Raw genomic sequence first — 21,618 nt, 5'->3', positions numbered from 1 at the left:
AGGGCCGAATGGCCTACTCCTGCACCTATTGTCTATTGTCTATAAACCGTGAGGTGATTTTCGGAGGGGTTCACCAAGGCGGAGAGGGGTCTGCTGCTGTAGACGGGCCCCGCGCATATAGAGATAAGTATTGTGTCTATTCTCTCTCGCCACTGAAACTGATTTCTAACAATGGACGCCCAAGCCTTTTCCTGTTCCTTCAGTCAGATCCTTGACCATGTTCCCTCGTGACAGGTCGACCCGTCTGCCACAAGATCCACCAAAAATGAGGTAGGCAATTAACATTTTTTTTGTGGAAAAAGTATCTAGAACAGGTTTTAATTATTTTTTTTCCCCAAAGAAAATCTATTTTCCAAAAAGAAAACCAACTGCAGTAAAAAGGGAGAGCAAAAACAAAATGGAGGCAAACATTTTGGAACGTGCTGTCGACAAGAAGGGAGGTAGCTGGATAGAAACGTAGGAGACGGTTACTTGGGTTTCACTGAGCAGGCCCCCCACTGACAGCATTGCTGGTTACGGAGCCACAGGCGTCGCTGCTGTTGTTGTGGGGACCGCTGCTGCATCCGGCTGTGCCGCAGGCCCTGGGTCTGCAGGGGCAAAACAACAAAACAAGGCTGTTAATATTTTACATCAAAAAACACCAGTCCGCCCAATAGAAAAACCAAAAGGCCACTGACAGGTGCAATTCATTCTTTCCAAAGAAACAATCCCAGTCTATTTGTGTTTGTGAATTGATTAACAGGACCACAGTTGAGCACACTAATAGCCCTGTCCCACAGTACGAGTTCATTCCCAGAGCTCTTCCGAGTTAACTAAAAAATCAAACTCGTGGTAAGCACGGAGAATGAACGTAGCGGGTACGTCGGAGCTCGGGGACGTCTCTTAGCGGCTCGTAACGCTAACGGCAGGTACTCGGGAAGACTCGCTAACGGCAGGTAAGCACGGGAAGACTCGTGACGATTTTTCAACATGTTGGAAAATGTCCACGAGAGCCCCGAGTACCGACGAGTGGCCATTACCGTAAATCTCAGAGTTCGAATCAGGGCAAACTCAGGAGGGCTCTTGGAATGAACTCGTACCGTGGGACAGGGGTTTTACTCGCTGCTCCCAGCATGTGGAATGAAGAAATTACAAGGATGTGTCGGAACTACAGATCATAAGGTCATAAGTGATGGGACCAGAAACAGGCCATTCGGCCCATCAAATCTACTCTGCCATGCAATCGTGGCAGATCTCTCTCTCCCCCTCCCAACCCCATTCTCCTGCCTTCTCCCCATAACCCCTGACACCCGTACTAATCGAGAATCTATCTATTTCTGCCGTTAAAATATACATTCTTTTGCAGCAATGAATTCTGCAGATTCACCACCCTCTGACTAAAGAAACGTCTCCTCATCTCCTTCTAAACGTCTTTTCATTTTGAGGCTGTGCCCTCTGATCCTAGACTCTCCCACTAGTAGAAACATCCTCTCCTCATCCACTCTATCTAGACTCTTCACTATTCGGTAAGTTATTCAAGGCATAATTAACCACAGTTTAACAGACTTATTCACTGATTCCATCATATAGATTGGAGAAATGCTAAAACCGCTGATGAGGAACACATGATATCAGAAATAGGCAATCAGATGTTTGAAAATGACAGAATATAGTGATATACAGTGCCCTCCATAATGTTTGGGACAAAGACCCATCATTTATTTATTTGCCTCTGTACTCCACAATTGGAGATTTGTAATAGAAAAAAAAATCACATGTGGTTAAAGTGCATGTTGTCAGATTTTATTAAAGGCCATTTTTATACATTTTGGTTTCACCATGTAGAAATTACAGCTGTGTTTATACATAGTCCCCCCATTTCAGGGCACCATAATGTTTGGGACCCATGGCTTCACAGGCATTTGTAATTGCTCAGGTGTGTTTAATTGCCTCTTTAATGCAGGTATAAGAGAGCTCTCAGCACCTATTCTTTCCTAGTCTTTCCATCACCTTTGGAAACTTTTATTGTTGTTTATCAATATGAGGAGCAAAGTTGTGCCAATGAAAGTCAAAGAAGCCATTATGAGACTGAGCTTACCAAAATCAACTGTTTGGAACATCATTAAGAAGAGAGCATGGTGAGCTTACTAATCGCAATGGGACTGGCAGGCCAAGGAAGACCTCCACAGCTGATGATGGAAGAATTCTCTCCATAATAAAGAAAAATCCACAAATACCTGTCCGACAGATCAGAAACACTCTTCAGGAGTCAGGTGTGGATTTGTCAATGACCGCTGTCCATAGAAGACTTCATGAACAGAAATACAGAGGCTACTCTGCAAGAACCAAACCACTGGTTAGTCGCAAAAATAGGATGGCCAGGTTACAGTTTGCCAAGAAGTACTTAAAAGAGCAACCACAGTTCTGGAAAAAGGTCTTGTGGACAGATGAGATGAAGATTAACTTATATCAGAGTGATGGCAAGAGCAAAGTATGGAGGAGAGACATTCAGCATAAGCTAAAGATGGCTGCAATACATGCCTGGCAGAGCATCACCAGAGAAGACACCCAGCAACTGGTGATGTCCATGAATCGCAGACTTCAAGCAGTCATTGCATGCAAAGGATATGCAACAAAATACTAAACATGGCTACTTTCATTTACATGACATTGCTGTGTCCCAAACATTATGGTGCCCTGAAATGGGGGGGGGGGGCTATGTATAAACACTGCTGTAATTTCTACATGGTGAAAGAATTTCATTGTCTTATCAGGGACACATGACAATAAACTCTCTTGAATCAAATTGTGGAGTACAGAGGCAAATTAATGAATGATGGGTCTTTGTCCCAAACATTATGGAGGACACTGTATGCAAGTTAGTTATTTTAGTTTATTGTCATGTTCCTAGGTACAGTGACAAGGTTTTTGTTGCGTGCAAACCAGCCACTGGAAAGTCAATACATGATTATAATCAAGCTGACCACAGTGTACAGACACATGATAAAGGGAATGGTATTTAGTGCAAGTTAAGTGCGATAAAGTCCAATTAAAGATAGTTTGAGAGTCTTCAATAATAAAGAAATTTCAACTAAGGACAGAGACTTCGCCTAAATTGTAATGAATGTTGCAGAATTTTATTTTATTTTTTTTTAAAGGTAAGGATATGATGGAAAGAGAATATTTACGCGGATGTTGCCAAGAACTCGGGGGCCTGAGCTATAGGGAGAGGATGGGCAGGCTAGGACTTCATTCCTTGAGGCGCAGGAGGCTGAGGGATGATCTTATTGAAGCATATAAAATTATGAAGTGAATGCAGAGTCTTTTACCAAGAGTGGGGGAATCAAGAACCAGAGGATATACGTTTAATGTAGAGAGTAAAGATTGACTGGGAATCTGAAGGACAACTTTGTCACCGAGAGGGCGGTGGGTATATGGAACAAGCTGCCAGAGGAGGTAATTGAGTAACAACATTAAAAGACTCCTGCACAGGTACATGGAGAGGAAAAGCTAAGAGGGAAATGTACCAAACATGGGTAAATATAACGAGTTTAGATGGGGTATCTCGGACGAGTTGGGCTGAAGGGCTTGTTTCCATGCCTGAGGAGACAAAGGGATGTGATTTCCATCCCCCTCCCCAGAACTCAGAAAAGCTAATTAATGGACTGCAATTACATCGCATTAAACGTGCTGGAGTAACTCAGTGGGTCAGGCAGCATCTCTGGAGAAAAGGAATAGGTGACTTTTTGGGTCTTCTGACTATTTGCACAAATCAGTTGCAATGTTTGCCAACAAAATTATTCTCACTAATCACACAAAAACATCACCGTACTGTGCTTCCTGAGCACTGGGCTCCCACGGTGTCTTGGACATTCTTCACCCAAACAACGGACAAGCTTACCATCAACCTCATATATTCTTTTTTATGTTCAACCTGCAGAGTTATTGTGAACCACACACAGTGCATGACGCATACCACAGGGAAGTGGACGTATGTTTGAGAGAAACACTCACACATGCCGTTGGTGGCTGCCGTCGGTCGTGGGCCCATCACGTTACCGAGCGTTGGCGGTGGTGCAGCGCTCGGGTTTGGATGGGAAGGTGCTCCTGAGGACAAGTTCGGCTGGAGGTTGGGCATCATTCGTCCTGCCATCAGTTGCCCTGGTACCATTGGCCCAGCTCCAGGCATCTGGCCTACTGGAATATATATATAAACACACACACATATATATATAATATATAGAACAAGATAAACCACAAAGTCTATCAGCAAAATGTACGAGAAAATATACTGTCAAAAAGAGCACATCCAACCCTGCACCTTAAAACTTTGTGTAGAAAGGAACTGCAGATGCTGGTTTATACTGAAGATAGACACAAAGTGCTGGAGTAACTCACCAGGTCAAGCAGCATCTCTGGAGAAAAAGGATGGGTGAAGTTTTGGGTCGGGACCTGAAAAGTCAGTCTAAAGAAGGGTCCCGACCCAAAACGTCACACATCCTTTTTCTCCAGAGGTGCAGCCTGACCAGCTGAGTTACTCCAGCACTTTGCGTCGGTCTTCACCTTAAAACTTTAACCAATATATATTACCTGTACACAATTTGCGAAGAACATCAGCAAGAGATCCATAACTTGCACACTCCTCTTATTGTTACAACAATAGAAAGCAGTCCTTCTGCTAGCTCAAAACAAACAGTACAACCTTACTTGCCCCACTATGGCAGTCAGTGGGGTTCAGTAAACGGGGGAACCCAGAGGATCTGGCCTGACCCTTTAATTAGGCAAGTTCATGAGCCCTTAAAACCCGGGACCTCTGCTGCAGTCTCATTAAATTTCCTATTAAAGCGACTGGAAGGTGCCTTGCAAGACTGTCCCCCAGCCTGGAACTGCCCCAGTCCCACTATGGCCGTGACCCCCACTCTGCACACTGGCAGTCAGTGGGGTTCAGTAAAGGGAGGAACCCACAAGAACTGCCCTCACCCATTAATTAGGCTGGTTCAGGAGCAGGACCTCTGCCACAGTGTCATTAACAAAACACAATTATATTCATATTATTTTTATATAATATAATTATACTTAATTATATATTACAGTCATATTTACAAGTTATATGGGTATAATAATATATAGTTTAAATAGACTGCAACACGGAAATAGGCTGCCCATGGTGTAATATGGGCATTGGCCACTAGATGGTGCTTACTTTCCCGATCTCATTTTCTAATTAGTTTAATTAATTAATGTGCAACTTTTGGCACTGACGAGTTATGACTTCCTTCTCAATTATATTTCATCTAAATCTGTGGAGAATTTCATGTAGTTCTGGGACGTGGGTCACGAAAATGGATTTCTAGACATATTTTTGATGCTCGGCCCACAGCCTAATAATGGTGGAGGAATACCCTTCTTGACAATACCCTTTAACCTCACTGAGATTCTGGCCTTACACTGTTTTCGCGATAAACAGCAACTAGTGGTGCCTTCAGAATGGCAAACTCGAGGACAAACCCATATAAGAGGGATGGTGTACGGCTTTAAGCCAGGATGGAAGGTAAATGAGACCAGGGTTTTGGAACTACCACAGCTTAAATTAGTGGATTGCCCCCCCAGAGCCCAGTTAATACCACCTGTTATTGTGACAAAAGAGGCAACGGGGTATACTTAGGGAACAGCACGTACACCAAGGTTAGTGTTAGTGGCCGCTGCGTTCGATAAATGGGACGCATTTTGTATGTGGATCCCGGGCATACCCATGGTTACCTGGTATGTACCTGGGGATGAGAAGAACTGGGAAAGGTTGATCAGGACAACCCACAACTGATGGGGATGCTGTTATTTGGCCTTTGTTGTCCCTCACATGCGAGCTGTATAACATCTAACTGAATTGTATATCCCCATGAGGGCTAAGCCCGTCTATCACGGGAATTGATTAACATGGCCTCTGTATTGGAGAAATTGGTTAATGAAACTGCGGACGCCTTTACCTACGAGCAAAAGGCCCTCTCATCCATGACAACTGAAATGGTTGCACTTTGCCCTATAGTCCTGCAGAATAAAAGGGACCCGTGCTATAATAGGGCAGGAATGCTGCACCTGTGTCCCCAATGAATCCTCTAACATTACAGATTCAGCAGCATATATCACCAGAGAAATAAAGAAGATTGCAGAGGTAGGGGATCCATAACGTTAATAAAGGTGGAGAATGGTGGCCATTTAGCATGTTTGGGGGAATATGGGGAATGATAATTCACTATTGTACTGCTGATCGTTGTATTGATCTATGTACTGAAATGCCGGAAGCCTTTGCTGTGCACCAAAACCAAGGACTGTAGTGGTATCATTCAACTTGATAAAAGGAGGGGATGAGAATATCCTGGTCTGTAATAATTGTAATGTCAAATATTTTACTAAGTAAAAGATTAGCTTGACTTTTTTGGGTTCTGAATAAACTGAAGTTTTATAATTCTGTACTATACTAGAGGAACTGTAGCAATCAGGAAGCCTGCATACCAAGCTACCAAGAAAGCAAATGGTATGTTGGCTTTCATAGCAAAAGGATTTGAGTATAGGAGCAGTGAGGTTCTAATGCAGTTGTACAGGGTCTTGGTGAGACCACACCTGGAATATTGCGTACAGTTTTGGTCTCCAAATCTGAGGAAGGACATTATTGCCATAGAGGGAGTGCAGAGAAGGTTCACCAGACTGATTCCTGAGGATGTCAGGACTGTCTTATGAAGAAAGACTGGATAGACTTGGTTTATACTCTCTGGAATTTAGGAGATTGAGAGGGGATCTTATAGAAACTTACAAAATTCTTAAGGGGTTGGACAGGCTAGATGCAGGAAGATTGTTCCCGATGTTGGGGAAGTCCAGGACAAGGGGTCACAGCTTAAGGATAAGGGGGAAATCCTTTAAAACCGAGATGAGAAGAACTTTTTTCACACAGAGAGTGTTGAATCTCTGGAACTCTCTGCCACAGAGGGTAGTTGAGGCCAGTTCATTGGCTATATTTAAGAGGGAGTTAGATGTGGCCCTTGTGGCTAAAGGGATCAGAGGGTATGGAGAGAAGGCAGGTACGAGATACTGAGTTAGATGATCAGCCATGATCATATTGAATGGCGGTGCAGGCTCGAAGGGCCGAATGGCCTACTCCTGCACCTAATTTCTATGTTTCCATGTTTCTATGTTTTCTGATAGTGTTTCCTGTTGTGCCCAAGCAAAAGATGATTAACAATAGTGGGAGAGGATGTTGTTTTTTGTGGACTTGGGTTAACAGAAACTTCTGTGGGCAACTGATAAAGATCCTTACATTGTTTACGAAGGTACGGCAGATGATAGATCTTTGACTAAGTTCCTGGTGTTTCGGGGTTTTGTAACTAAAGTTTGTGATCGACATAACCACAGAATGACATGTATTGTATTAGTGACAAGTATACTTTGAATGGGTACACCCTGTGATTGATTTGTGTTAAACGTCACTGCTGCAACTCTGTATAAACATGTGACTACGTTTCCAAAACACTATAAAATATGCCGTATGTCTTCATTCATTAGAGTGGTAGCTCAGGAGAGTTAAGTGTCTGTTGCATACTTGACTCTGTATCCCTGACACTCTTGCCGGCTGATGATCAGTAAAGCTTGAGTTGGTTTACCTAACCCACTGTGAGTTGTCTGTTTTAAGAAGTGAACCTTAACACTGCCTCCACAAAGTCATTTCCAGAAATATACAGTGCCCTCCATAATGTTTGGGCCAAATACCCATCATTTATTTATTTGCCTCTGTACTCCACAATTTGGGATATGTGATAGAAAAAAAAACACATGTGGTTCTTGGTTCCCTGGTCCTCGAAAATATTCCAAATGGAATTTAAACTGGAGATGTTGGAGGGAGGACTTAAAGTGCACATGGTCAGATTTTATTAAAGGCCATTTTTATTCATTTTGGTTTCACCATGTAGAAATTACAGCTGTGTTTATACACAGTCCCCCCATTTCAGGGCACCATAATGTTTGGGACACATGGCTTCACAGGTGTTTGTAATTGCTCAGGTGTGTTTAAATGCCTCCTTAATGCAGGTATAAGAGAGATCTCAGCACCTAGTCTTTCCTCCAGTCTTTCCATCACCTTTGGAAACTTTTATTGCTGTTTGTCAACATGAGGACCAAAGTTGTGCCAATGAAAGTCAAATAAACCATTATGAGACTGAGAAACAAGAATAAAACGGTTAAGAGACATCGGCCAAACCTTAGGCTTACCAAAATCAACTGTTTGGAACATCATTAAGAAGAAAGAGAGCACTGGTGAGCTTACTAATCGCAAATGGACTGGCAGGCCAAGGAAGACCTCCACAGCTGATGACAGAAGGCTACACAGCAAGATACAAACCACTGGTTAGCCGCAAAAATAGGATGGCCAGGTTACAGTTTGCCAAGTACTTAAAAGAGCAACCACAGTTCTAGAAAAAGGTCTTGTGGACAGATGAGACAAAGATTAACTTATATCAGAGTGATGGCAGGAGCAAAGTATGGAGGAGAGAAGGAACTGCCCAAGATTCAAAGCATACCACCTCATCTGTGAAACACGGTGGTGGGGGTGTTATGGCCTGGGCATGTATGGCTGCTGAAGGTACTGGCTCACTTATCTTCATTGATGATACAACTGCTGATGGTAGTAGCAGAATTAATTCTGAAGTGTATAGACACATCCTATCTGCTCAAGTTCAAACAAATGCCTCAAAACTCATTGGCCGGCGGTTCATTCTACAGCAAGACAATGATCCCAAACATACTGCTACAGCAACAAAGGAATTTTTCTAAGCTAAAAAATGGACAATTCTTGAGTGGCCAAGTCAATCACCCGATCTGAACCCAATTGAGCATGCATTTTATATGCTGAAGAGAAAACTGAAGGGGACTAGCCCCCAAAACAAACATAGGCTGAAGATGGCTGCAATACAGGCCTGGCAGAGCATCACCAGAGAAGACACCCAGCAACTGGTGATGTCCATGAATCGCAGACTTCAAGCAGTCATTGCATGCAAAAGATATACAACAAAATACTAAACATGACTACTTTCATTTACATGGCATTGCTGCGTCCCAAACATTATGGTGCCCTGAAATGGGGGGGACTGCTGTAATAAACACTGCTGTAATTTCTACATGGTGAAACCAAAATGTATAAAAATGGCCATTATTAAAATCTGACAATGCCCACTTTAACCTCCTGTGATTTTTTCTATTACAAATCTCAAATTGTGGAGTACAGAGGCAAATAAATAAATGATGGGTCTTTGTCCAAAACATTATAAAGAGCAATGTAATTATTCCATTTACCACATCGTATGCCCTCATCATTCTGGGAAGCTTACAATTTAATCCCCACCTAACATGTGCATCCAAGTTTATCATGTGAAACCAAATTACTTTAATGCACAAGTACCAAGTAAACTAAATCAGCAATAGATAACCTCTGGAACAACCAATGACGTGTTTCTAATTGTGTTTGCATGAATGTGCAGTTACATAGTCATTTTCTTTTCAGTGTCTTGTATAATTATGTATAATTTATGTTGTGTGTGTTGTGGAGTCTTTGTGCCTGCGATGCTGCTACAGGCAAGCTTTTCACTGTACCTGGCCGTACTTGTGCTGAGGGCAATAAACGTGACCAGGTTCGACAACATGATTCACTGAACTAAAATAAAATTCTCCAGCTGCAAGGAAACAGGGCGGCACAGTGTCGTGACAGTAGTGGTACTGCCTTACAGCACCAGAGACCCGGCTTCGATCCCGACCACGGGTGCTTGTCTGCACAGAGTTTGTATGTTCTCCCTGTGACCTGTACAGGTTTTCTCCGATACCTTTCAACCTATGATGAGCGTTTGTCGGCTCTGGGCCTGTACTCGCTGGAATTTAGAAGAATGGCAGTGGTGCAGCAGTAGAGAGTTGCTGCCTTGCATCTTCGGAGGTCCAGGTTTAATGCTGAACAAGGTGCTGTCTGTACAGAGTTTGTCCATTCTCACCATGTCTGTGTGGGTTGTCTCCAGGTGCTCTGGTTTCCTCCCACACTCCAAAGACGTGCAGGTTTGTAGGTTATTTGGCAACGGTAAAAATTGCAGGGTAATGTCAGTGCTCAGGGATCGCTGGTTGGTGCAGACCTGGTTGGCCAAAGGGTCAATTTCTAAGCTGTATCTCCAAACTAAACTAATCATCCGTACACTCGACTGGTGAGACAAACGTCCTGCAGAGCCATAGTGGTGGGCGACTCCATTGTCCGAGGTGAGGACTGGAGGTTCTGTGGCGGCAGGCGAGACTCGAGGATGGTCTGTTGCCTCCCTGGTGTCAGGGTACAAGATATCACAAACCAAATTCAGAACATCCTCGAGAGGGAAGGAGAACAGCCGGCAGTAATTGTGCACATAAGCAGAAACGACGTCGGGAAGAAGGGGAAGGAGGTTCTGCAACGTGAATTTAGAGAGTTAGGAAGAAGACTGAAAAGCAGGACTTGTAGGGTGGTTATCTCTAGATTGCTTCCTGTACCTCGTGGGTGGGGTAGCTCTGTTGGTGAGGAATGAAATTCAGTCCCTTGCAAGGGGTGACGTTGAAAACAGGAGATGTGTGGAGTCAGTATGGATAGAACTAAGGAATTGTAAGGGTAAAAAGACTCTAATGCTTCGACTGCGGATGGTTCAACTGCTCCAGCAGAAAAGGAGGAATGATAAGATTTTATCGCCATCCATCACAGTGGGGAATGGGGAGGAGCCGCTGTGGTAGATGTTCATGTCAAATTTTTATGTAGTTGTGTGTCTTGTTGCTTTTTTTGGCACGACTATATGGTAAACCAAATTGCTCCTCTGTTGCAAAACATACTTGGCTGATAAAGACACTAGTCAGGGGAAATGCTTTTGCCTGACTAGTATGAAGAAGGGTCTCCACCAGAAACGTCACCCATTCCTTCTCCCAGAGATTCTGCCTGTCCCGCTGAGTTACTCCAGCATTGTGTGTCCATCTCCCAGAATGGAGAACCAGGGGGCACAGTTTAAGAATAAGGGGTAGGCCATTTATGGAGATGGTTGTCGACTTCAGGAGGGCGCAGCCAAAGCATACACCCCTCAACATCAGTGGCACTACAGTGGAGAGCATGAAGTTCCTCGGTGTGCAAATTACGGTGTGCAAATCACCTGGTCCAGGAACACCACTGGGACCGTCAAACGGGCCCATTAGCGACTGCACTTCCTGAGGAAACTAAAACAGGCCTCACTCCCCACCAACATCCTCAGGACTTTCTACAGGGGTACGGTGGAGTCTGTACTCACGTACTGCATAAATACGTGGTACTGCACCTGCAACTGCTCGGACAGGAAGGCTCTGCAGAGGGTAGTGAGGGGACCAGAGAGGATCATTGGCGTCTCCCTACCCTCGGTACAAGAACTGTTCCAGAGCCGCTGTCTGAAAAAAGCTCAGAGAATTGCTAAGGACAAACAGCACCCCCTCCACATACACCTGGATCTCCTGCCATCAGGCAAGAGGTATCGAAGCATCAAAGCCCGGACTACAAGACTGCTAAACAGCTTCCTACCACAGGCTGTGAGGCTGCTAAACAGTCACTCTGTACTCACAGTCTCTTGATTCTGCGGCTGGCACGGACACTTTAATAACTGGCACTGGCCACTTTAATAACTGGCACTGGCCACTTTAATAACTGGCACTGGCCACTCAAATCAGCTGCCCCGGACATTTTTATGATTGGTTTACTGTATTTTAACGTTGTGTTTTACCTGCTTTTAACTATTTATACTGTTCCATCAGGGACTGGATTGTTTTTAGTGTTATTATGTGTGAAATGTTTTAAATTTCATGTGCGATGCTCCGCTCTTCCCTGGGAAACATCTTTTCATTTTGCACTGTAGAACTGTTGCTTGCAAGACGACAATAAAGGTTGATTGATTACACAGAAAAGCTGGAGAAACTCAGCGGGTGCAGCAGCATCCATGGAGCGAGGGAAATAGGCAACGTTTCGGGCCGAAACCCTTCTTCAGACTGATTGGGGGTGGGGGGGGGTCGGGACAAGAAAGGGAAAAGGAGGAGTAGCCAGAAGGCTGGAGGGTGGGAGGAGATAGTAGGGGAGCTGAGGAAGGGGAGGAGACAGCAAGGACTAACAGAATTGGGAGAATTCGATGTTCATGCCCCGGGGGTGTAGACTCCCCAAACGGAATATGAGGTGCTGTTCCTCCAATTTCCGGTGCTGCTCGCTGTGGCCATGGAGGAGACCCAGGACAGAGAGGTCGGAGGCGGAGTGGGAGGGGGAGTTGAAGTGCTGAGCCACCGGGAGGTCAGCTTGGTTATTGCGGACCGAGCGGAGGTGTTCGGCGAAACGATCGCCCAACCTCCGCTTGGTCTCACCGATATAGATCTGCTGGCATCTAGAGCAGCGGACGCAATAGATGAGGTTGGAAGAGATGCAGGTAAACCTCTGTCGCACCTGGAACGACTGCTTGGGTCCTTGAACGGAGTCGAGGGGGGAGGCAAAGGGACAAGTGTTGCATCTCCTGCGGCCGCAAGGGAAAGTGCCCGGGGAGGGGGTGGACCGAGAGGGAAGGGAAGAATTGACAAGGGAGTTATGGAGGGAGCGGTCTTTGCGGAAGGCAGATATGGGGGGAGATGGGAAGATGTGGCGAGTAGTGGGGTCACGTTGGAGGTGGCGAAACTGACCCCCATATCTGCCTTCCGCAAAGACCGCTCCCTCCATAACTCCCTTGTCAATTCTTCCCTTCCCTCTCGGTCCACCCCCTCCCCGGGCACTTTCCCTTGCGGCCGCAGGAGATGCAACACTTGTCCCTTTGCCTCCCCCCTCGACTCCGTTCAAGGACCCAAGCAGTCGTTCCAGGTGCGACAGAGGTTTACCTGCATCTCTTCCAACCTCATCTATTGCGTCCGCTGCTCTAGATGCCAGCAGATCTATATCGGTGAGACCAAGCGGAGGTTGGGCGATCGTTTCGCCGAACACCTCCGCTCGGTCCGCAATAACCAAGCTGACCTCCCGGTGGCTCAGCACTTCAACTCCCCCTCCCACTCCGCCTCCGACCTCTCTGTCCTGGGTCTCCTCCATGGCCACAGCGAGCAGCACCGGAAATTGGAGGAACAGCACCTCATATTCCGTTTGGGGAGTCTACACCCCCGGGGCATGAACATCGAATTCTCCCAATTCTGTTAGTCCTTGCTGTCTCCTCCCCTTCCTCAGCTCCCCTACTATCTCCTCCCACCCTCCAGCCTTCTGGCTACTCCTCCTTTTCCCTTTCTTGTCCCGACCCACCCCCACCCCCGATCAGTCTGAAGAAGGGTTTCGGCCCGAAACGTTGCCTATTTCCCTCGCTCCATGGATGCTGCTGCACCCGCTGAGTTTCTCCAGCTTTTCTGTGTAACCTTCGATTCTCCAGCATCTGCAGTTCCCTCTTAAACAAGGTTGATTGATTGATTGATTGATTTAGAACGGAGATGAAAAACCTTGTCAACCAGAGAGTTGTGAATCTGTGGATTAATTGAATGTTTTCACGAGGAATCAAGGGATAAGGGGGAATAAGCAGGAACAGGGTACTGATTTTGGATGATCAGCCATGATCATATTGAATGGCGGTGCTGGCTCGAAGGGGCGAATGACCTTCTCCTGAACCTATTTTCTATGTTTCTATGTTTTGGTTTAAACCAGCATCTGCAGTTCCTTCCTAAACCTATAATACTGCATGTTTTTGGAATGTGGGAAGAAACCGGAGCACCCAGAGGAAACCCACGTGATCACAGGGAGAACGTGCGGACAGCACCCATGCACAGGATTGAACCTAGGTCACTGGCAATGAAAGGCAGCAATTCTACCACTATGCCAGCATTCTATTGAATGTCAGAAGAGATACAGGTTTTCAATGGGTTACTCCTGTGTTCTAAATTGCAAGAAAGGGATCAAATCACAATAAAACCTTAGAGACATGTTGCTCAGTCGCCAAGGAATAATTTAGAGGAAGATGATCTGGTTTAGGAAGACCAGAAATCAGCTCCAAGGAGACAATGTTATTCCATTGCTACATATTCTGCACCCAGCAACTCATCCCTGAAAGCTAATTCATTCATGTGTTCAAGGTCCAAAATATAAAACAACATTCCAGTTTGTAATTCAATTCTTTGTAGTGGTTTTATGATGATTATATTTAACTCGGAAGAATTGTGCTACAAAATGTATAAAGACAAAAAATAAATTACACTTAAAAACTGCAGAATATTGACATCTAGCCCTTGAATACAACAAAAAATATCAGCAGAACATTATATAAGATGTCAAATCTAGAAATGCTGTGTTATTTATTCTCAATTGTGTTCTCGAGTGCTGGTGAAAGCTTGGGGGAAAGAACAAAAGAATCTGGATTGGTGAGTGAGGAAGATTGAAAATCAACGTCAGCAGTGGTCTCATTAATCCCATTTCAAAAATAGAATGAAAAAACAGAAAGCACATCCATCAAAAATGAGATTTCAATAAAACATTCTGAATATTGTTCAAAGAAACTTCAGGAAAGAGAAATACAAAAAAAAACTTGCCAACAGAAATTACTGTTTTGTGGAATATCAATTCAACAGGATTTTATTTGCAGACATTGCAATTTCCAACTTATTTGTCCATTTTTCCATAAAGCCCTGCATGCAGATTTAAAACATCCACTTTGCTGCACTGGATAGTTGCCTTTTTCATGTCATCCTCCCATACAACCACAGGACTTGCAACACCCAAGAGTTACTGCCTCACAGCGCCAGAGACCAGGCTTCCATCCTGACTACGGGCGCTGTCTGTATCGAGTTGTACGTTCTCAGCCTGACCTGCGTGCGATTTCTCCGAGATCTTCGGTTTTCTCCCACACTCCAAAGAAGCAAGGTTTGTAGGTCAAGTAGCTTGGTATAAATGCACATTGTCCCTAGTGTGTGTAGGATAGTGTTAATGTGTGGGGATCGTTGGTCAGTGTGGTCTTGGTGGGGCCAAGGGCCTCTGCGCTGCATCTCTAAACTAAACTTGACCTGCCACCTTCTCCTTTTCTATCACGCAGGGATAAATTAATTCCTGCCAGGCCAAGCAGCAATTATTCGTACTACTTCCCATTTAGGGTCTGTATCTGATGTTCATGTGGAATCCTTGCCACTGGGGAAGGCAAAGGCAGGTTGGGTAACTGCTTTGCAGACTATCTGGTCAGTTTGCATTATTGCATTATTGCCTGCCACTTCAATTCGCCATGCTATTCTTGCTACCCTTTGCCTAATAGACTGTTCCAACATAGAGTCAAACAGCGTAGTCCACATCAGGCAACATGTCCCATCTGCCCGATTTTCACCCATGTCCCTCTAAACCTGCCCCATTCATGTACCTATCCAAATGTTTCTTAAACATTGCCATAATACCCGCCTCAATTACCTCCTCCGACAGCTCGTTCCATACACCCACCGTCCTTTGAGAAAGCGTTACTCCCTGGGTTCCTACTAAATCTTTCCTCTCCCACACCTTGAGTCTATGTCTGCTGGATCTCAATTCCTCTAGTCTGGACAAGAGATGATGCATCAACCCAATCTATTCCTCTCATGATTTTGTACACCTCTATAAGATCACGCCCCATCCCCCTGTGCCCCAAGAAATACAAGAGTCCTAGCCTGCTCAACCTCCCCCTATAACCCAGGCCCAAGTCTTCGCAACATCCTTGTAAATCTTCTCTGCACTATCTCCCGCTTCACATGGTGCCCAAAACTGAACTCCATACCCTAAACGTCCCCTCACCAACGACTTGTACAATTGCAACATGACCTCCCAACTTTATATCCAGAAACAGCACTTCACATATAACAATTACAGCACGGAAATAGGCCATCTCGGCCCTTCTAGTCCGTGCCGAACACGTATTCTCCCCTAGTCCCATACACCTGCGCTCAGACCATAACCCTTCATTCCTTTCCCGTCCATATAACTATCCAATTTATTTTTAAATGATAAAAACGAACCTGCCTCCACCACCTCCACTGGAAGCTCATTCCACACAGCCACCACTCTGAGTAAAGAAGTTCACCCTCATGTTACCCCTAAACATCTGTCCCTTAATTCTCAAGTCATGTCCTCTTGTTTGAATCTTCCCTACTCTGTGGGAAAAGCATATCCACATCAACTCTGTCTATCCCTCTCATCATTAAGGATGAATCCAAAGAATAAAGCCCTAACTTGTTCAACCTCTGTAACTTAGTTGCTGAAACCCAGGCAACATTCTAGTAAATCTCCTCTGTACTCTCTCTATTTTGTTGACATCTTTCCGATAATTTGGCAACCAAAATTGTACACCATATTCCAGAATTGGCCTCACCAATGCCTTGTACAATTTTAACATTACATCCCAACTTCTATACTCAATGCTCTGATTTATAAAGGTCAGCACACCAAAAGCTTTCTTTACCACCTTATCTACATGAGATTCCACCTTCAGGGAACTGTGCAGTTATTCCTAGATACCTCTGTTCAACTGCATTCCTCAATTCACTACCATTTACCATGTACGTCCTATTTTGATTTGTCCTGCCAAGATGTAGCACCTCACACTTATCAGCATTAAACTCCATCTGCCATCTTTCAGCCCACTCTTCCAAATGGCCTAAATCTCTCTGTAGACTTTGAAAATCTACTTCATTATCCACAACACCACCTATCTTAGTATCATCTGCATACTTACTAATCCAATTTACCACACCATCATCCAGATCATTGATGTACATGACAAACACCAGTGGACCCAGCACAGATCCCTGTGGCACCCCAATAGTCACTGGCCTCCAAACTGACAAACAGCCATCCACCATTACTCTCTGGCATCTCCCATTCAGCCACTGTTCAATCCATCTTGCTACTCCACCAGTAATACCCAACAATTGAACCTTCTTAACCAACCTTCCACAAGGAACCTTGTCAAAGGCCTTCCTGAAGTCCATATACACAACATCCACTGCTTTACCCTCATCAATTTCCCGAATAACCTCGTCAAAAAATTCAAGAAGATTAGTCAAACATGACCTTCCAGGCGCAAATCCATGTTGACTGTTCCTAATCAGAACCTGTTTATCCAGATGCTTATATATATTGTCTCTAAGTATCCTTTTCATTAATTTGCCCACCACTGACATCAAACTAACAGGTCTATAATTGCTAGGTTTACTCTTAGAACCCTTTTTAAACAATGGAACAACAAGCGCAGTACGCCAATCCTCCGGCACTATTCCCGTTTCGAATGACATTTGAAATATTTCTGTCATAGCCCCTGCTATTTCTACACTAACTTCCCTCAATGTCCTAGGGAATATCCTGTCCGGACCTGGAGACTTATCCACTTTTATATTTTTTCAAAAGTGTCAGTACTTCTTCTTTGAATCTCATAGTTTCCATAGCTACTCTACTTGTTTCCCTTACCTCACATAATTCAATATCCTTCTCCTTGGTGAATACCGAAGAAAAGAAATTGTTCAATATCTCCCCATCTCTTTTGTCTCTGCAGATAGCTGTCCACTCTGACTCTCTAATGGACCAATTTTATCCCTCATTATCCTTTTGCTATTAATATAGCTGTAGAAACCCTTTGGATTTACTTTCACCTTACTTGCCAAAGCAACCTCATATCTTCTTTTAGCTTTTCTAATTTCTTTCTTAAGATTCTTTTTACATTCTTTATACTACTCAAGCACCTCATTTACTCCATGCTGCCTATAATTATTGTAGATCTCTCTCTTTTTCCGAACCAAGTGTCCAATTTCCCTTGAAAACCATGGCTCTTTCTAATTTTTACTATTTCCATTCAATCGAACAGGGACATAAAGATTCTATACTCTTAAAATGTCACCTTTAAATGTCCTCCATTTCTCTTCCACATCTTTCCCATAAAACAAAATGTCCCAATTCACTCCTTTTAAATCCTTTCGCCTCTCCTCAAAGTTAGCCTTTCTCCAATCAAAAATCTCAACCCTAGGTCCAGTTCTGACCATCTCCATAATTATATTGAAACTAATGGTATTGTGATCACTGGACCCGAACTGTTCCCCAACACATACCTCTGCCACCTGACCTGTCTCATTTCCTAACAGGTCCAGCACCGCCCCTTCTCTAGTAGGTACCTCTATGTATTGCTGCAAAAAACTATCCTGCACACATTTTACAAACTCCAAACCATCCAGCCCATTTACAGAATGTGTTTCACAGTCCATGTGTGGAAAATTGAAATCTCCCACAATCACTACCTTGTGCTTACTACTAATATCTGCGATCTGCTTACATATTTGCTCTTCCAATTCTCGCTCCCCATTTGGCGGTCTACAATACACCCCTATAAGTGTTGCTACCCCTTTCCCATTTCTCAGTTCCACCCAAATAGCCTCCCTAGACGAATCCTCTAATCTATCTTGCCAAAGCACTGCTGTAATATCTTACCTGACAAGCAATGCAACACCTCCACCTCTTGCCCCTCCAATTCTAATCACACCTGAAGCAACGAAAACTTTACAGCCTTCAGGCCTTCAACGCCATCAAGAAAATGAATGAGATTGGTTGTTTGGGCGATCTTTCCATAATGATCTTTCAGATTGAATGATCTTTCCATGTGTAAATCGACGACCATATTTACTACCTTAGACTATTAGCTACATTACACATTTGTCTGGTGTTCGATGAATTTTTGAAGATCTTTCAAGGTTCTACATCAGTTAGAATTGGTCATTTCATTTTTCAAAGGGATGGTAGCCCAACGCACAAAGCCTCATCTGACACGCTGGAATTCATAGAAAATCAGAGACGTAAAAACAGGACGTGTAGAAAGGAACTCTAGATGCTGGTTTATACCTAAGATAGACAAAGTGCTGGAGTAACTCAGCGGGTCAGGCAGCATCTCTGGAGAAAAAGAATGGGTGACGATTCTGGTCGAAACCCTTTATCCGAAAAATTCCATAAAAACAGTAGTTGGTTATTCAGCACCTCAAACTTGTCATTAGGAATAGGAGTAGAATTAGGCCATTTGGCCCATCAAGTCTACTCCACTATTCAATCAAAGCTGATCTATCACTCCCTCCTAACCCTATTCTCCTGCCTTCTCCCCATAACCTCCGACACCCACACTAATCAAGAATCTATGTATCTCTACCTTAAAAATATCCATTGACTTGTCCTCCACAGCCTTCTGCCTCAGAGGGTGGTGGAGGCAGGTTCTCTGGATGCTTTCAAGAGAGAGCTAGATACGGCTCATAGAAATAGCGGAGTCAGGGGATGTGGGAGAAGGCAGGAACGGGGTACTGATTGTAGTGGCCATTTGGCATGTTTTGCATGTCATTGTGGATGGCATGTGCCTTTAAATTTTAGACTGCCCGTTATAATGTGGGTGGGATTTATGACGTGTCTTTGGGCGTGTTTACAGCTTAACTGCTTGCGCAGAAGTTTAGTTTTTAGATTCGTTTTGGGAGACGAGGGAGAAGGTTAGTCCTTCGACCATGTCAAGGCATGTCATTGTTACGGAGACACGAGGAGCTTTCTAATATCCGAAGTAATGAGTTGGAGTTCGAAGAAGATTGCCGGAACAAGTCGGAAAAACCTTGGATGCATCTTACTGTTTTATATCTACAATAAAGAAAATATTCATTAAAAGACTGTGCTGAAGCTTTATGAATGGAGAAGCTCTGAAGGTCTCTGAGTCAGCTTGCATGCGTACCGAAGATATTCCCCTTATCCATTCTCATCCAATTAGCGGCTAGGGTGCTAATTACCTGAAAGATATGAAAAATCTGCCGCTACACTGATTGTGGATGATCAGCCATGATCACATTGAATCACATGAATTGCTGGCTCGAAGGCCCAAATGGCCTACTCCTGCACCTATTGTCTATTGTCTATTGCCAGACGACCCAGCTTCCCGTATCAGCTTAGTGCTCCAAGCGCATGCTGGATCAATTAAGTATATAATACATGGCAATCCCATGAATGTATGAGATAAAAAACACATGTATATGAACGCAGACACAAGTGACTGCAAATGCAGATATCTGGAGTATCAAACTGCTGACGGAAGTCAATGGGCCATGCAATGTCCGAGGTGGTGGGGTCGCTGTGCCCAGTACATTTATTTTAGTTTTTGTTTTAAAATACAGCACAGAAACAAGTCCTTCGGCCCACTGAGTCCATGCCTATCAGCGATCCCCATACACTAACACTATCCTGCACACTAGAGAGAGTTTAAAAAAAAATGTAACGGCCAATTAACCTACAAACTTTTACATATTTAGAGTGCAAGGGGGAAATCGGAGCACCTGGAGAAAACCCAATGTGGTAACAGGGAGAACGTAGAAACTCTGCAGTACCCATAGTCAGGGTCGAACCAGGGACTCTGGCACTGTGAGGCAGCAACTCTACCGCTGCGCACTGTGCTGCCCCGATACTTAAAACAACAACAAAAAATCCAGATGCTGGTTTACAAAAACAGAGTGCTGAGTAACTCACTGGTTCAGGTAGATGCTGAAGCACTGTGTGTCTTTTATTTTTGTTTTGCTGAGACACCCAACTGAGATGGCAGCCATTAAATGAAAATCGTTGCATTCGCTGCTTTGACCTAAAATATCACCTGTTCGTTTTCTCCAGAGATGCTGCCTGACCCACTGAGTTACTCCAGCACTTTGCATCCATCGTTGGTATAAACCAGCATCGGCAGTTCCTTCCTAAACACTTTATGTATGAATTGTTATGTATGTACCAATGTTAGTACCTGCACTAATGTGAAGCACTTTGGTCAACATGAGTTGTTTTTAAATGTGCTATAGAAATAAAATTGACTACTTGACTTAGCTGCTTTGTTCGACACAAGCCCCTGGTGCAACATTGTGAACATAATACTGACCGAGCTGCTGCTGCATCTGATGGTGCATCATTGGATAAGGCGGTGGCAGCACTGGAGCTTGCTGCATCACCCCCATAGAGCTGAGTTGTTGCATGCCCGGTGCAGAGGGAGTGTTTTGTGAATGCTGCTGTTGCTGCTGCTGTTGTTGTTGCTGCTGCTGCTGCTGCTGCTGTTGTTGTTGTTGTTGTTGTTGCTGTTGCTGCTGCTGTTCCAGCTGCTGCCGAGCTCTCATTTCAGCATATTTCAGCTGCTCCATGTGGAAGGCCTGTCGCTCAGTGAGCAGCTGCTGCCGTTGCTGTTCCAGCTGAAACAAGGTGCATAAAAATCACTGAACAAATGTGCACGTCAACAAATGATCTTGCCTCAAGGCAAGTAATTTCTGATGTTTAATTCTACTCGACTGCCCGGTCATCCTTAATTTCCCAGTGACCTGATTTAGTGTAAACATTATTGTCTATTCGATCCTTAATGACAATAGGGCTGAAGCCAAGCCTGTTCTCTCCAGGTTATCATTGCTCAAGGAAAGTAGTATTGAATCTTCCAATTTCAAATCACCTCCAACAGCCCCTATGCTCCTTCTCACACCTCCCCCTGGACTTGCACCACTCTTGCCCTTCCCCCTCTATTACAAAATTTGCAACTCTTCAATGCATTTGTCTGACACCCTGTTTTAATCCCTGACAGTTGATCCAACCATCCATCTATCAACCCC

General features: G+C 44.3%; 1 protein-coding gene across 4 annotated transcripts in view; it reads right to left on the bottom strand.

Annotated features, from left to right (window-relative positions):
- Positions 1 to 339: 339 nt before the first annotated feature.
- Positions 340 to 21,618, bottom strand: part of smarcc1a (SWI/SNF related, matrix associated, actin dependent regulator of chromatin, subfamily c, member 1a) — an 89,118-nt gene continuing 67,839 nt past the window's right edge. For 3 of the 4 annotated variants that reach the window (XM_055664699.1, XM_055664700.1, XM_055664702.1), the window contains exons 26-28: positions 20,907 to 21,210; positions 3,994 to 4,176; positions 340 to 587 (exon numbers count right to left, since the gene is read on the bottom strand). In XM_055664699.1, coding sequence (XP_055520674.1) covers positions 514 to 587; positions 3,994 to 4,176; positions 20,907 to 21,210 — 561 coding nt within the window. In that variant the 3' untranslated portion in view covers positions 340 to 513. The remainder of the gene's footprint in view (positions 588 to 3,993; positions 4,177 to 20,906; positions 21,211 to 21,618) is intronic. The other variant, XM_055664701.1, reaches the window with a different exon arrangement.

The sequence above is a fragment of the Leucoraja erinacea genome, chromosome 43, assembly GCF_028641065.1.
Source record: "Leucoraja erinacea ecotype New England chromosome 43, Leri_hhj_1, whole genome shotgun sequence".
Classification (NCBI taxonomy): domain Eukaryota; kingdom Metazoa; phylum Chordata; class Chondrichthyes; order Rajiformes; family Rajidae; genus Leucoraja; species Leucoraja erinaceus.
This window is presented reverse-complemented; position numbering and strand designations above follow the sequence as displayed.